The 15842-nt window shown below is 36.1% G+C and overlaps 9 protein-coding genes and 10 non-coding genes across 19 annotated transcripts; 7 read left to right on the forward strand and 12 right to left on the reverse strand. All coding sequences in view use genetic code 11, as the record gives it.

Moving 5' to 3' along the window:
- Positions 1-2: 2 nt before the first annotated feature.
- trnH-GUG lies at positions 3-77 on the reverse strand. The gene has a single exon. It is a non-coding gene; the product is annotated as a tRNA-His (tRNA).
- A 130-nt stretch (positions 78-207) lies between these two features.
- rps19 (ribosomal protein S19) lies at positions 208-489 on the forward strand. Its single transcript has one exon. It carries the CDS (start codon positions 208-210, stop codon positions 487-489), a length of 282 nt encoding a protein of 93 aa, YP_899386.1.
- A 123-nt stretch (positions 490-612) lies between these two features.
- psbA (photosystem II protein D1) lies at positions 613-1674 on the reverse strand. The gene has a single exon. It carries the CDS (start codon positions 1672-1674, stop codon positions 613-615), a length of 1062 nt encoding a protein of 353 aa, YP_899387.1.
- A 228-nt stretch (positions 1675-1902) lies between these two features.
- Positions 1903-1935, reverse strand: trnK-UUU. The gene has a single exon. It is a non-coding gene; the product is annotated as a tRNA-Lys (tRNA).
- Positions 1936-2193: 258 nt separating this feature from the next.
- matK (maturase K) lies at positions 2194-3741 on the reverse strand. Its single transcript has one exon. The coding sequence runs from the start codon at positions 3739-3741 to the stop codon at positions 2194-2196; it is 1548 nt and encodes a 515-aa protein (YP_899388.1).
- A 692-nt stretch (positions 3742-4433) lies between these two features.
- trnK-UUU lies at positions 4434-4471 on the reverse strand. Its single transcript has one exon. It is a non-coding gene; the product is annotated as a tRNA-Lys (tRNA).
- Positions 4472-5010: 539 nt separating this feature from the next.
- rps16 (ribosomal protein S16) lies at positions 5011-6108 on the reverse strand. Its single transcript has 2 exons — positions 6069-6108; positions 5011-5228 (listed from the first exon to the last, which is right to left on the reverse strand). The coding sequence occupies exons 1-2, from the start codon at positions 6106-6108 to the stop codon at positions 5011-5013; spliced, it is 258 nt and encodes an 85-aa protein (YP_899389.1).
- A 1520-nt stretch (positions 6109-7628) lies between these two features.
- trnQ-UUG lies at positions 7629-7701 on the reverse strand. The gene has a single exon. It is a non-coding gene; the product is annotated as a tRNA-Gln (tRNA).
- A 354-nt stretch (positions 7702-8055) lies between these two features.
- Positions 8056-8241, forward strand: psbK (photosystem II protein K). The gene has a single exon. The coding sequence runs from the start codon at positions 8056-8058 to the stop codon at positions 8239-8241; it is 186 nt and encodes a 61-aa protein (YP_899390.1).
- Positions 8242-8619: 378 nt separating this feature from the next.
- Positions 8620-8730, forward strand: psbI (photosystem II protein I). The gene has a single exon. The coding sequence runs from the start codon at positions 8620-8622 to the stop codon at positions 8728-8730; it is 111 nt and encodes a 36-aa protein (YP_899391.1).
- Positions 8731-8856: 126 nt separating this feature from the next.
- trnS-GCU lies at positions 8857-8944 on the reverse strand. Its single transcript has one exon. It is a non-coding gene; the product is annotated as a tRNA-Ser (tRNA).
- Positions 8945-9937: 993 nt separating this feature from the next.
- On the forward strand, positions 9938-10999 carry psbD (photosystem II protein D2). Its single transcript has one exon. The coding sequence runs from the start codon at positions 9938-9940 to the stop codon at positions 10997-10999; it is 1062 nt and encodes a 353-aa protein (YP_899392.1).
- Positions 10947-12368, forward strand: psbC (photosystem II 44 kDa protein). The gene has a single exon. It carries the CDS (start codon positions 10947-10949, stop codon positions 12366-12368), a length of 1422 nt encoding a protein of 473 aa, YP_899393.1.
- Positions 12369-12522: 154 nt separating this feature from the next.
- Positions 12523-12610, reverse strand: trnS-UGA. Its single transcript has one exon. It is a non-coding gene; the product is annotated as a tRNA-Ser (tRNA).
- A 343-nt stretch (positions 12611-12953) lies between these two features.
- Positions 12954-13142, forward strand: psbZ (photosystem II protein Z). The gene has a single exon. It carries the CDS (start codon positions 12954-12956, stop codon positions 13140-13142), a length of 189 nt encoding a protein of 62 aa, YP_899394.1.
- Positions 13143-13427: 285 nt separating this feature from the next.
- On the forward strand, positions 13428-13498 carry trnG-GCC. Its single transcript has one exon. It is a non-coding gene; the product is annotated as a tRNA-Gly (tRNA).
- A 377-nt stretch (positions 13499-13875) lies between these two features.
- trnfM-CAU lies at positions 13876-13949 on the reverse strand. Its single transcript has one exon. It is a non-coding gene; the product is annotated as a tRNA-Met (tRNA).
- Positions 13950-14047: 98 nt separating this feature from the next.
- On the reverse strand, positions 14048-14095 carry trnG-UCC. Its single transcript has one exon. It is a non-coding gene; the product is annotated as a tRNA-Gly (tRNA).
- Positions 14096-14793: 698 nt separating this feature from the next.
- On the reverse strand, positions 14794-14816 carry trnG-UCC. The gene has a single exon. It is a non-coding gene; the product is annotated as a tRNA-Gly (tRNA).
- Between the last annotated feature and the right edge of the window lie 1026 nt (positions 14817-15842).

Genomic DNA, 15842 nt, shown 5'->3' on the forward strand with positions numbered 1-15842 from the left:
TGGGCGAACGACGGGAATTGAACCCGCGCATGGTGGATTCACAATCCACTGCCTTGATCCACTTGGCTACATCCGCCCCTTATCCAGCTAAAGGATTTTCTCTTTTTTCCATTCATTATTATTCTATTTATTCTGACCTACATACCTCGATCGAGATAGTGGACATAGGATGCCACTCTTTAAAATGAAAAAAAGGAGTAATCAGCTGTGACACGAAAAAAAACGAATCCTTTTGTAGCTCGTCATTTATTGGCAAAAATCGAAAAGGTCAATATGAAGGAGGAGAAAGAAATAATAGTAACGTGGTCCCGGGCATCTAGCATTCTACCCGCAATGGTTGGCCATACAATCGCGATTCATAATGGAAAAGAACATATACCTATTTACATAACAAATCCTATGGTAGGTCGCAAATTGGGGGAATTCGTGCCTACTCGGCATTTCACGAGTTATGAAAGTACAAGAAAGGATACTAAATCTCGTCGTTAATTGAATTCAGAATAGAAAGATTCAGAATAAACAAAGAAATACCCAATATCCTGTTGGAACAAGATATTGGGTATTTCCGGCTTTCCTTCCTTCAAAAATTCCTATATGTTTAGGAGAAAAACCTTATCCATTAAGAGATGGAACTTCAAGAGCAGCTAGGTCTAGAGGGAAGTTGTGAGCATTACGTTCGTGCATTACCTCCATACCAAGATTAGCACGGTTAATGATATCAGCCCAAGTATTAATAACGCGACCTTGGCTATCAACTACAGATTGGTTGAAATTGAAACCATTTAGGTTGAATGCCATAGTACTAATACCTAAAGCAGTGAACCAGATCCCTACTACAGGCCAAGCAGCCAAGAAGAAGTGTAAAGAACGAGAGTTGTTGAAACTAGCATATTGGAAGATTAATCGACCGAAATAACCGTGAGCAGCCACAATATTATAAGTCTCTTCTTCCTGACCAAATTTGTAACCCTCATTAGCAGACTCATTTTCAGTGGTTTCCCTGATCAAACTAGAGGTTACCAAGGAACCATGCATAGCACTGAATAGGGAACCGCCGAATACACCAGCTACACCTAACATGTGAAATGGATGCATAAGGATGTTGTGCTCTGCCTGGAATACAATCATAAAGTTGAAAGTACCAGATATTCCTAAAGGCATACCATCAGAGAAACTTCCTTGACCAATAGGGTAAATCAAGAAAACAGCAGTAGCAGCTGCAACAGGAGCTGAATATGCAACAGCAATCCAAGGGCGCATACCCAGACGGAAACTAAGTTCCCACTCACGACCCATATAACAAGCTACACCAAGTAAGAAGTGTAGAACAATTAGCTCATAAGGACCGCCATTGTATAACCATTCATCAACAGATGCAGCTTCCCAAATTGGGTAAAAATGCAATCCGATCGCCGCAGAAGTAGGAATAATAGCACCAGAGATAATATTGTTTCCATAAAGTAAAGAACCAGAAACAGGCTCACGAATACCATCAATATCTACTGGAGGAGCAGCGATGAAGGCGATAATAAATACGGAAGTTGCGGTCAATAAGGTAGGGATCATCAAAACACCGAACCATCCAATGTAAAGACGGTTTTCGGTGCTAGTTATCCAGTTGCAGAAGCGACCCCACAGGCTTGTACTTTCGCGTCTCTCTAAAATTGCAGTCATGGTAAGATCTTGGTTTATTCAAATTGCAAGGACTCCCAAGCACACGTATTAACTAGAAAGAAAATAGATAATAGAAGGCTTGTTATTTAACAGTATAACATAGTCTATATACCAATGTCAACCAAGCCAGCCCCAACAATTGGATTTTCGTATAACTTCATTTACCAAATCCAAAAATTTTGGAAATGAAGTTAGTAAAAATTCAAAACTCAGATTGCTCTTTTCTATTTTCCATATGGGTTGCCCGGGACTCGAACCCGGAACTAGTCGGATGGAGTAGATAATTCTTCCTTGTTACAATAGAAAAAACCCCTCCCCAAATCGTGCTTGCATTTTTCATTGCACACGACTTTCCCTATGTAGAAATAGCCGATTTCTATTCCGAAGAGGAAGTCCACTAATTTTTAGAATTTTTAATTAGTTAAAGTGATTCACCTACTATGGAACATTTCAGAATGGAAAATGTGCAAGTTTTATCTTGATATCGATCTTTTCTAGTTTATTAATTTTGTCTAATGATTAATTAAGAGTAAGAGGATTCACCAGGTCATTGATACGGATAATATCCAAATACCAAATACGCTCACTTTGTGATCCATGGAAAGAAAAGTGAATTGTTTTGGTTTTGGTGAACATCAAAGAAAAAACTTGCTCTTCTTCCGTAAAAAATTCTTCTAAAAATACCAAACCCAATCGTTGCATAAAAGTTCGTACCGTACTTTTATGTTTACGAGCTAAAGTTCTAGCACATGAAAGTCGAAGTATATATTTTAGTCGATACAAAGTCTGTTTTTTCGAAGATCCACTATGATAATGAAAAAGATTTCTACATATCCGACCAAAACGATCCAGAATATCCCAATCTGATAAATCAGTCCAAACGGGTTTACTAATAGGATGCCCCGATCCAGTACAAAATTGAGCTTTTGATAAGGATCCAACGAGGGGAGTTGCAGGGACTGTGGTATCGAATTTTTTCATTCGAGTATCTATTAGAAAAGAATTCTCCAGCATTTGATTCCTTACTAACAAAGTATTTATTGGTACACTTGAAAGGTACCCCAGAAAATCGAAGCAAGAGTTTGTTAATTGGTTTAGACGAATCCTTTGTGGTTGAGTCCAAAAAGAGAAAAAATATTGCGAGAAATTGACAAGGTAAGATTTCCATTTCTTCTTCAAAAGAAGAGTGCCTTTTGATGCAAGAATTGCCTTTCCTTGATATCGAACATAATGCATAAGAGGATCCATAAAGAACCATATGGTTTTCCGAAAAAACCCCGGGTACATTACACCAAAATGTTCCATCTTCCCAGAAAAGATGATTCGTTCCAGAAAGGTTCCAGAAGATGTTAATCGTAAGCAAGAAGATTGTTTACGAAGAAACAACAAGAAAAATTCATATTCTGATACATAAGAGTTATATAGGAATCGAAATAGTCTTTTATTTTCTTTTTTCAAAAGAAAAATGGATTTCATTGAAGTAATAAGACTATTCCAATTCGAATAATAGTGGAGAAAGAATCGCAATAAATGCAAAGAGGGAACATCTTGAATCCGGTATTCAAGGAGTTGAACCAGGATTTCTAAATGGATAGGATAGGGTATTTCTATATGTGATAGATAATGTAAATGCAAAAATTTGTCTTCTAAAAAGGGAAATATTGAATGAATAGATTGTAAATTTTGAAACTTTGGTATTTCTTTTTCTTCTGGACAAGATAGTTGCCCTAGCGAGAGTGGAATTTCTACAACAATCCCAAACCCCTCAGATAGAATCTGAGAATAAAACTCAGAATAAAAATAATTGCGGTGATCAAACAATCGATCTTGGTTAGGATAATTAACCGAATTAATCCAAAAATTCTGCTGATACATTCGAATAATTAAACGTTTCACAAGTATTGAACTAAATTTCTTGTTATTACAACCAAAAATTTCCACGGGTTCGGAACCATTTAATCCATAATCATGAGCAAATGCATAAATATATTCCTGAAAGAGAAGTGGGTAGACGAAGTAGTGTTGACGAGATTTCTGTTTTTCTGAATACCCTTCGAATTTTTCCATTTGTATTTCTACTTGAATCAGAGAAAAAAGCATTTCTCGGTTTATCAAATGATGATACATAGTGCAATATGGTCAGAACAAGGTGTTGCATAATACAAACCCAGGAAAGAAAGGGAGTCTAATCCATAGAACTTTTTCCGCTCCTTTTCTATCTAATTAGTTTATGTTTGTTCTAATTACAAAACAAACAAGAACTAATCTTTTATTTTTGCAGGCCAATCGCTCTTTTGACTTTGGAATACAGTCTCTTTATCAATATACTGTTTCTTTTACACATTCAAGTCATAACATCCCTTTTCAATCCATAATCAAGAATAATTAGGATTTCTAAAAAAAAAGTAAAGGGTCCACTCATAGGAAAACCTAACCTTTCCCTGCATTAGGCACTAATCTATTTTTAACGTCTAATTAGATCGGGGAATCCTTCCAATTAACCAATTAAGAAGTTAAGCTCGTTGCTTTTTTTTTTATTTTACCAGAATTAGAGCCAGGCTCTATCCATTTATTCACTAGACCCAGAAAATCAATTTCTTTTTTTTTATAAAAAAAAAGAAATTGATTTTATTACGACATGCTATTTTTTCCATTCATTACCTTTGAGGATCAGTCGTGGTCTTCTAGACTCTACCAAAAGTCTGGACGAATTTGTTGCTTCATCCAAATGTGTAAAAGATCATAGCCGCACTTAAAAGCCGAGTACTCTACCATTGAGTTAGCAACCCAGATAAAATAGGATCTCTTAGATACGATCAAAATCTAAAAATCGATGAAATTACACCGGACGCTCCTGTCAAAACATTGAATTAGCAAGACATCAAAAGAAAGATTTTCTAATCCATTAAAAACACTCAAATACCAAAATGAACAGATCCGGTTCAATTTCACTAAGGCTAAGAGCAGCCCCAATCACAATGGCAAAATTGTGATTTTTTTGGCAATTTTTATTTAAAGAAGTAAAATAATCTTGTATGAGAGTACATGCAAGAGGGGCAACCCTATCATTTGAACGAAGTGTAGACAGAAATACCTAATATGGAGTGACAATAAAGAGACCCATCTATCTACAAATTCTATTTGTTCAATAGACCTTTGTCAATGGAAATACAATGTAATTAGATAGAAAAAGGAAATAAAATAGGGACTTTTGTTGGATTGGCACGATATAAATGCAGCAAAAAAAAATAGGACTAAGAAAGAGGCAAATTGTGTCTAAATAATTAAGGGGTACTAAGGACCCTCTCCTACTTTTTTATTCATTTAGTTCTTCAATTAACTCAAAGTTCTTTCTTTATCTTTAAAGAATTCTGCCTTCCTTAAAATATCATAAACAGTTCTTGTAGGTTGAGCACCCTTTTCAAGGAAATAGAGAATAGCTGGAACATTTAAACAAGTTTGATTCTTTATCGGATCATAAAAACCTACTTTTCGAAGATCTCTTCCTTCTCTTCGAGATCGAACATCAATTGCAACGATTCGATAGATAGCTTATTGGGATAGATGTAGATAAACAACCCCCCCCTAGAAACGTATAGGAGGTTTTCTCCTCATACGGCTCGAGAAAATGATTCGAATTTCTGTCTATAATGCAAATAGATAGAAATTCGATTATGACTTGCATTAATTTCCTTAAAGAAAATAAAAAACAAATTTCATTTATACTCATGACTCAAGTTGGCTAATTTTGACTGACAAACTTCAAAAGAAAAACCCTTCGAAATTTTTTGAGTCGTCTCTAAACTCTTTTCTTTATCTCATCTCGAACAAATTGACTTTTATTCCTTATTCTGATCTAATTCTATTGTTGAGACGGTTGAAAATCGTGTTTACTTGTTCCGGAATCCTTTATCTTTGATTTGTGAAATCCTTGGGTTTAGACATTACTTCGGGAACTCCTATTCTTTTTTCTTTCAAAAGAGTAGCAACATACCCTTTCTTTTTTCTTATTTCCTTCGATAAAGCATTTCACTCTTCTATAGAAATCAAATATGAACAATTGATTCAGATAGACTTTTAATCAAAAAAGTTTTTCCAATCTTCCAAAATTGGACTTTTTCTTATTTTAACCTTTTGATTTCCATATTAAGGATAGACTGACAAAGTTGGCCTAATTTATTAGTTTTCACTAACCCTAGATTCTTTCCCTTGATCAAAAAGAAATTCTGTCCTCTCGAGCTCCATCGTGTACTATTTACTTTACTTACAAACAACCCAGCGCAAATTCGGTTCGGGACGAATAGAACAGACTATGTCGAGCCAAGAGCATTTTCATTACTATGGAAAATGATGGATAGCAAAATCCACAATCGATCATGTCCTTCAAGTCGCACGTTGCTTTCTACCACATCGTTTTAAACGAAGTTTTACCATAACATTCCTCTAATTTCATTGCAAAATGGTATCGAGAATTGATCCAATATGGATGGAATCATGAATAGTCATTGCTTTTGTATACTAATTCAAACCTGCTATCTATGGAGAAAATTGGATAAAAGAAATAAGTATTTATCGGGGAACACTCTGCAAAGATACAATTTATTTAAACCCATATTCTTTCTATCATATGAATGAAACATAGTTCGAAAAAGAGGAATAAAAGAGTTTACTTAAGACTTCTTTATTTTTATTATTGAATTTCCATTCTCAACAGAGAACTCAAGATGATCAATCCTGAAATGAGAAGGATCGACCCTTTCCCAACAAATAAACTATCAACCTCAAAAAAAGCGGAATTAATTTAATGAATTAATAGATTTTTCTGTAACAAAAACAATTAACTATTAAACAAATAAGCTATTAAACAAATAAGCTATGCCAATGAAAAGATTGGTCGTTTTTGGGTAGTTATAAAATTCTCATACTTCTTCGACTCGAATAACAAAAGAAAGAAATTTTTTTTGTAAAGTAAAATTAAGGTCTTTGCTTTTACTTATAGCATTCTTTCTTTTACCTAAAAGAAAGAACTCAAAATAAAAAATAAGAAAAGTACGATTTCGAATCCATTCTATCCAACGAACAGTTCTTACCTTAACCTTACCGAAATGGATCATTCTAGATATTTAAAGAATCACAGATCGAGATCGTTTTCGCTTAACCAAAGAAAAGAAGGACGCTTCTTTTTTACTAATAATACAAGAAAACAAATAATACAACAAAAATCTATCTCTATCATAAAGGGATAGGTGTCATTTTCTATACAGTGTTTTACCTCATTAAATTTTTTTTTCAATCAATTTGAAAGTAGAGTAGACAGAATATATGAATTTATCTCTAATCCTCACATTCCATTGATTTAGAAATGGATATTTGCAAATCAGATAATACCTAAAATATAAAAATAGAGTCCCTATCCGTAGAATGGAAACCTTTTTCTTTTTTTCGCGCCGATCTTGGTCAAAAGTTTTAAGGCCTGTGCTGAAACTAAAAACATCCTACTCTTTAATCTGGCCATGAAACATAGAATTAGAATACTCCCCCTCTTTTTTTTTTTACTTACTTTAGTTCTTTAGTTTTTGGAAAATAAATAGGGGGGTACTTCTTTTCTTTCATATTGGATGTCAAATAGATCCTGTAAGAATTCCCACTTCATAGATACGGGGTATAAAGTTTATCAAAAAAGTTCCAATTTCAAAACACATATTCAAAACACATATGAGTAATGAGTAGTAGGGGCATATCCTGAATGTGCCTGATAGACACAAATTTTTCATGAAAATAAAGATATTAAATTTGACTGGACTTGACACTTTATTTTTGGTTTTCTGAGAAAGAAAAAAATGCTTAGAAATGCATCTAATCTACGAGTTCATAAGAGATAATTATTCTCTTTAATAAACTTTTGTGTCGTGCAGGGCACAATACGATTCTATCTTTCGCTTCATCAGAAAAAATCTGGGACGGAAGGATTCGAACCTCCGAGTAACGGGACCAAAACCCGCTGCCTTACCACTTGGCCACGCCCCATGTCATTTCGTTTTATGAGACACTAATAAACACTATTATTTTTATATATTATTCGTCAATCCCACTTCAATTACCTAAAAAATGAGGGATATTTTCTTGCTAGGATTCGAGACATGCAGATAATATAGAATCCAAAAAATGCATTGATCATTACATAGAATTCTATTAAGATATTATATGAAAGTCGAATTTCTTCCATTCTCATTTGAGAATGCGAATACAAGGAGGTATTTTGTGTTTGGGAAAGTCCGAAGAAAAAAGGATTTGGAATCTACCTTTTCTTTTGCTTTTTCCCTTAGAAAAATAACTCAATCAAAATCCAATTATCTACTCTACAAGAATGAAATGCTTGTTATGCCTAATATACTTAGTTTAACCTGTATCTGTTTTAATTCTGTTCTTTGTCCGACTAGCTTTTTCTTCGCCAAATTACCCGAAGCTTATGCCATTTTCAACCCAATCGTGGATGTTATGCCTGTCATACCTGTACTCTTTTTTCTATTAGCGTTTGTTTGGCAAGCTGCTGTAAGTTTTCGATGAAATCTTTACTATTCTGCCTGCCAAATTGAATGATGTATTCATTCCAAAAAAAAAAATGGATAAGAGCTGAGAAGTCTTATATTATGAACCTTCGATTCTAAAATTCAAATTCTTCTACATTGAATGTATAGCTGCAGCAATAAATTTTGATCAGCCTTTCTACCCCCTGCGCCTACGTTGAACGTACCTTTAGGTACCCACACAATACCTAAACTAATGATAAGAGTGCTTATTATAAATCAATTCTTGCAATTTTTTTAAGAATTGATTTTTGCATTTTTAGGTGTCAAAATAAAGAAAACCCATTCTAGTGGATCCGTGTGGTAAGGAAAAATGGGTAATCTATTCCTTAACAAAAAAATTTTTGGAGATTTTGTAATGCTTACTCTCAAACTTTTTGTTTATACAGTAGTGATATTCTTTGTTTCCCTCTTTATCTTTGGATTCTTATCTAATGACCCAGGACGTAATCCTGGGCGTGAGGAGTAAAAATCCAAAATTTTTGAGAATTTTTTTTTATAAATTAAAATTGGATTTATTTCGTACATTTATTTATGAGAAAATCCGGGGGTCAGAATTCCTTACAATTTGAAAGTCCCAAATGATCCGAGGGGGCGGAAAGAGAGGGATTCGAACCCTCGGTACAAAAAAATTGTACAACGGATTAGCAATCCGCCGCTTTAGTCCACTCAGCCATCTCTCCCCGTTCCAAATCGAAAGGTTTTCATGATATGACAGAGGCAAGAAATAACGATTGCAAAAAATCCTTCCTTTTTCTTTCATTTCAAAAGTGCATAAAAATTATATTGCCAATTCCATTTTAATTATATTCTTTTTTCTTAATGTTAATAAAAAAAAGAAGAAAATTCTGGTTTTTTCTTTCCAAAATTCGATATAGGCTGAGAGACAATCAGATCGATTTTCTCTTCAGCGGGCAGTTCCATATAGAATTTGTTAGAATAAAACAAGCGGGTTATAAAAAAAACTCTTTTTTTATCCACAAAGCAAAAAAGGTTCTTATCAAACCCACAATAAAATTGGAAAGAAAGATAAAGTAAGTAGACCTGACCCCTTGAATGATACCTCTATCCGCTATTCTGATATATAAATTCGATGTGGATGAAATTGGTGTATAAGCGCATTTTTTTATTTCCTTAGACTTAGATCGCGCAAGGCAAGAATTTTTCGCTATTTACGATTTCATATTCTTGTTACTAGACGTTCTATAGGAATAAGAAGAAATCGCAACTCTTTTCCGTTACACATAATGAATAAAGGGTTTCAAAAGTCAATTTTTCTTTTCAATATCTTTCTTTTTTTTTCAGAATCCTATTCTATTTTTGTTCTTCCACCCATGCAATAGAGAGCGAATGAGAAAAGAGGGGTTTTCCCTTAAAAAATAGGCTTTGAAATAGAAATCATGGAATAATGCTGAATTCAAATGTTTATTTCTTTATTTCTTTTCTTTTATTTCTTTTCTATAGTATAAGAAAAATGAATTAAATGAAATTCGTGGATTTAGCACGACCTTGGTTGTGACCCCATAGATAAAAATGCAAAATTTCTATCTTCGAGACGACTGAAAAAGGGCATTGAACGAGAAAGAAATCGTCCACAGATAATCAAACTATCGTATGCCCTGGAAGTAATATGAGGTGCTCGAAAATGGTTGAAGTAATTGAATAGGAGGATCACTATGACTATAGCCGTTGGTAGAGTTACTAAAGAAGAAAACGATCTATTTGATATTATGGACGACTGGTTACGAAGGGACCGTTTTGTTTTTGTAGGATGGTCCGGCTTATTGCTCTTTCCTTGTGCTTATTTCGCTTTAGGGGGTTGGTTTACAGGGACTACTTTTGTAACTTCTTGGTATACCCATGGATTGGCTAGTTCCTATTTGGAAGGTTGCAATTTCTTAACCGCGGCGGTTTCCACACCTGCCAATAGTTTAGCACACTCTTTGTTGCTACTATGGGGACCGGAAGCACAGGGGGATTTTACTCGTTGGTGTCAATTAGGTGGTCTTTGGACTTTTGTCGCTCTCCATGGAGCTTTTGCACTAATAGGTTTTATGCTACGTCAATTTGAACTTGCTCGGTCTGTTCAATTGCGGCCTTATAATGCAATTTCATTCTCTGGTCCAATCGCTGTTTTTGTTTCCGTATTCCTTATTTATCCACTGGGACAATCTGGTTGGTTCTTTGCGCCGAGTTTTGGCGTAGCAGCTATATTTCGGTTCATCCTTTTCTTCCAAGGATTTCATAATTGGACGTTGAACCCATTTCATATGATGGGAGTTGCCGGAGTATTAGGCGCAGCTCTGCTATGCGCTATCCACGGGGCTACCGTAGAAAACACTCTATTCGAAGATGGCGATGGTGCAAATACCTTCCGTGCTTTTAACCCAACTCAAGCTGAAGAAACTTATTCAATGGTCACTGCTAACCGCTTTTGGTCCCAAATCTTTGGTGTTGCTTTTTCCAATAAACGTTGGTTACATTTCTTTATGCTATTTGTACCCGTCACCGGTTTATGGATGAGTGCTATTGGCGTAGTTGGTCTGGCTCTGAACCTACGTGCCTATGACTTCGTTTCCCAGGAAATCCGTGCAGCGGAAGATCCTGAATTTGAGACTTTCTACACCAAAAATATTCTTTTAAATGAGGGTATTCGTGCGTGGATGGCAGCTCAGGATCAGCCTCATGAAAATCTTATATTCCCTGAGGAGGTTCTACCACGTGGAAACGCTCTTTAATGGAACTTTCGTTTTAGCTGGTCGTGACCAAGAAACCACCGGCTTTGCTTGGTGGGCTGGGAATGCCAGACTTATCAATTTGTCCGGTAAACTACTTGGAGCTCATGTAGCCCATGCCGGATTAATCGTATTCTGGGCCGGAGCAATGAACCTATTTGAAGTGGCCCATTTCGTACCAGAAAAGCCCATGTATGAACAAGGGTTGATTTTACTTCCGCACTTAGCTACTCTAGGTTGGGGAGTAGGGCCGGGGGGAGAAGTTCTAGATACTTTTCCTTACTTTGTATCCGGAGTACTTCACTTAATTTCCTCCGCAGTCTTAGGCTTCGGTGGCATTTATCACGCGCTTCTGGGACCCGAGACTCTTGAAGAATCTTTTCCATTCTTTGGTTATGTATGGAAAGATAGAAATAAAATGACTACAATTTTGGGTATTCACTTAATTTTGTTAGGTCTAGGTGCTTTTCTTCTAGTACTCAAGGCTCTTTATTTTGGCGGCGTATATGATACCTGGGCCCCCGGGGGGGGGGATGTAAGAAAAATTACCAATTTGACCCTTAGCCCCGGTGTTATATTTGGTTATTTACTAAAATCCCCTTTTGGGGGAGAAGGATGGATTGTTAGTGTGGATGATTTAGAAGATATAATTGGGGGGCATGTATGGTTGGGTTCCATTTGTGTACTTGGCGGAATTTGGCATATCTTAACCAAACCCTTTGCATGGGCTCGCCGTGCATTTGTATGGTCTGGCGAAGCTTACTTGTCTTATAGTTTAGGTGCTTTATCTGTTTTTGGTTTTATCGCTTGTTGTTTTGTCTGGTTCAATAATACGGCTTATCCAAGTGAGTTTTACGGGCCCACTGGACCAGAAGCTTCTCAAGCTCAAGCATTTACTTTTCTAGTTAGAGACCAGCGTCTTGGAGCTAATGTAGGGTCTGCCCAAGGACCGACGGGTTTAGGTAAATATCTAATGCGTTCCCCAACGGGAGAGGTTATTTTTGGAGGGGAAACTATGCGTTTTTGGGATCTTCGTGCTCCGTGGTTAGAACCTCTAAGGGGCCCCAACGGTTTGGACTTGAGTAGGTTGAAAAAAGATATCCAACCTTGGCAAGAACGACGTTCAGCAGAATATATGACCCATGCTCCTTTAGGCTCTTTAAATTCCGTGGGTGGCGTAGCTACCGAGATCAATGCAGTTAATTATGTCTCTCCTAGAAGTTGGTTAGCGACCTCCCATTTTGTTCTAGGATTCTTCTTTTTTGTGGGCCATTTGTGGCATGCAGGAAGAGCCCGAGCTGCTGCAGCAGGCTTTGAAAAGGGAATTGATCGTGATTTGGAACCTGTTCTTTACATGACCCCTCTTAACTAAGATTTTTTATTTATACCTGTTCTAGTTTTTTTCTGTTCTGGCTCGGTTATTCCATCTAGCCGAGCCATTCATGCTTTTTTATGAAAGAATGATATAAGGGGGCTGAACAAAGAAAAACATAGATAGAAAGAAACAAATGTATTCAATATACAAAAGGAGAGAGAGGGATTCGAACCCTCGATAGTTCCTAGAACTATACCGGTTTTCAAGACCGGAGCTATCAACCACTCAGCCATCTCTCCACAGCCCAATCCCTATTTTATTCCTACAAATAGAACATAGCTATATGAAATGATCTACTAACTCATCTCAGATGCAAGTCCACTTTCAATATATCTCTGTATACTGTATACACGGATACAGAATCCGCTATATCCGTTTGTGAAATAAAGGCTAAATCCCCTCCCCTCAACTCCATATCCAAATAAAAGCGGTAAGGAAAAAGTTTTAATAAAAAGAAGAATCAATGGATTCATGATTAAACCCCTCCTACTTCTTGTATTTTCGTACAATTTTGATTAAGTGAGGGATCAAATAGAAATATGTAGTCAACTTTATTTGAAGGTAGTTTGGAGGATCATAAATATGACTATTGCTTTCCAATTAGCTGTTTTTGCATTAATTGCGACTTCCTCAGTTTTAGTAATTAGTGTACCCCTTGTATTTGCTTCTCCTGATGGTTGGTCAAATAATAAAAACGTTGTATTTTCCGGTACATCATTATGGATTGGATTAGTCTTTCTGGTAGCTATTCTGAATTCTCTTATTTCTTGAATTTGTTTAGTATTTAGTAACCCGATACAAAATAAATAAAAAGAAAGGCCCTTTTTTCGAAAAAATTCGGATTTTTATACACATTAAAATGCTATTTTCGTTCCGAATTATTACCTATTCTCTTTCATTATTATGAAATTCTATTGCCATTAGAATATTGATTGATAGACAATTAATAAAAAGAAAACTCTAATAGAAAATGAAACGGTCGACCCAGACATAGACGGTCGACCCGGGTGGATATACCCTATAAAATATAGGCCGTAGCAAGCGTAGTTCAATGTAGCGAGCGTAGTTCAGTGGTAAAACATCTCCTTGCCAAGGAGAAGATACGGGTTCGATTCCCGTCGCTCGCCAGCTTAATTTAGTAAGGTGCTATGATAAAAAATTCAGTTTAGTTGACTACTTAACAACTTCTATTAAATTACTATTTAATATTAAATGAATATGAAATTCAGTAGTTGTTAGTCTAGTACTGTACCCCTTCCTATCTTATCCTTCCTTTGCACCCGACTCAAAAAAAAGAGTGCTTCGAGGGCGCAAATTCAACTTTCTAAGAAAGTTCCCTAAACCGGGGATTCGCCGAGACAAACAAGAGACAAACGGTTTTGAAAGGGGGATAGGCTATGCTTTTCTTTCATTTTTTTTTCTGCCTGCTGAATAAAAAAAGGGTTGGATATAGCCCTCTATCATATATATAGAAATAGAATAGTCCATTTATACGGACTGCTAAGTGCGGAGACGGGAATCGAACCCGTGACCTCAAGGTTATGAGCCTCGTGAGCTACCAAACTGCTCTACTCCGCTCTGTAGGGCCGAAAACTGGTGGACGAAAGAAAAAGGTTGAATACAAGTCTCTACCATGTCTAGACAAACAAATGGAATAGTCTTTTTATACAGAATGGAGCGGGTAGCGGGAATCGAACCCGCATCGTTAGCTTGGAAGGCTAGGGGTTATAGTCGACGTTGGTTGATTATTTTTGACGTCTCTAATTCAAAACCGAACATGAAATTTTGATTTCATTCGGCTCCTTTATGGATATTCTCACCACTTAACATCTATGTCAGCTTTTCTGTCTGAATGGAACCAAAGCTCTCTGCTTTCTAGATGATCCTTATAGAGTAGGAGATAGAAATTCTCCTAAATATCTATCTAATCTACTTACTTCGTTCCCTAATTTCATTCAAGAGATCCTGAGGAAAAGAGTTGGGTTTCCACCGAGCTGAAACAATATAATATACTGATGGTTCTAGTAAACCAAAACCATCGTTTTTTAGCTATTGGGCTTCCATTTCCTACAAAACAAAAGAAGATTTAGTTACGATTGGAAATAAACTTTTTTGTATCTTCATCCATAGATCCTTTACTCATATTTATTCAATCGGAATACTTATCGGAATACTTAATCCAATGCAAAATTTTGCTTCGCGACTACGTACTCATAATCGAATTTGTATTTTAGATGCAAATTCAATTAGTCTTTGGATACTAATCGCGAGAATGTATATTCTTCCTCAATATGCTATTGAGAGGAAAAGGATTAAACCCTTTATAAGAACTAAAGTTTTCATCGGAATATGAATATAAAAAAACTTAAGGATGCCTTAAGTATATCATTTCAAATTCAGTTATTAATAGAACGAATCACACTTTTACCACTAAACTATACCCGCTACATGTAGATTATGATACCAATGCTACCCTTTGTCAAGGGTAGCCATTCGAGAAGGAGGCTAATTCCACCTTATCGAATCAAAGGAGAAAGTTCATGGCGGTGGGCGATTGGTACTTCAATCGCGGGTCTTTACTTTAGGATTTAGATAGCCCCTCTCTAGTCTGTAAAATACATCTCTTCTTACCATACCAATAGCGTATGAACCAAATGTATGCATTTCGATTAGGATCTATTCTACGGTTATGACTACAAGGATCATTATTTGTAAGGACGTAAATGTGCCAGACTGTTGTCTGGAATCGTTTAATTATTCCTACAATATATACTAAGAGATATAAAGGCAGTACAATCCCCTCCCTTTCTTCCTTTTCTTTTTTGTTCAGAATTGAACAAAGAAATTGGGAAAGATGTTTTCTTCCTCCACGTATCATGAAGTGCGAGCCATAGGGAAGGAGTGAGATGACTTTCACAAATTTATCATAGACTTCGTCTATCGCTTGAGAGAAGCAACAAAGAGTAATAACTTAAAAAGAAAAACAGATACGAATCGACAGATTTACCTGATGAAAATTGACATCAGAGGACTCTGATGAGGATTCCTCAAACTCTTCATAAAGAGGATCCAGAAAGTCTCTGGTTAGTCGAGACCCTCCATTTCCTAATTTCCTCTCTTCTTTTCCGCTCAATTCTAGTTTATTAGATTCTTGTTTAAAAGAATCAAAGAAGATGAATAGAACTAAGAACACATAAAAAAGAGCATAGAGAACCATTACCAAACGTTCCTCCTAAGAATCATATTGGGTATCTGTCCCCTTCCTTTTAACCCTAGGATCAAAATCTAGAATCCTCCCTTTTCCTAGTGTTCGGAAACGGAAAACCCTGAACCTGGAGGAGTTAGGTATGTAGGATATGCTTTTTATTTTTTGTTGGGCAGGCAGTAGTATAATTTTTATACTCTGCAGTATAAATTCGACTCCCAACTTTTTTTTAGAATAAAATTGTTGATAAAACTCCAACATAGTTT

This window comes from Sorghum bicolor, chloroplast, assembly GCF_000003195.3.
Source record: "Sorghum bicolor chloroplast, complete genome".
NCBI classification, from domain to species: Eukaryota; Viridiplantae; Streptophyta; class Magnoliopsida; order Poales; family Poaceae; genus Sorghum; species Sorghum bicolor.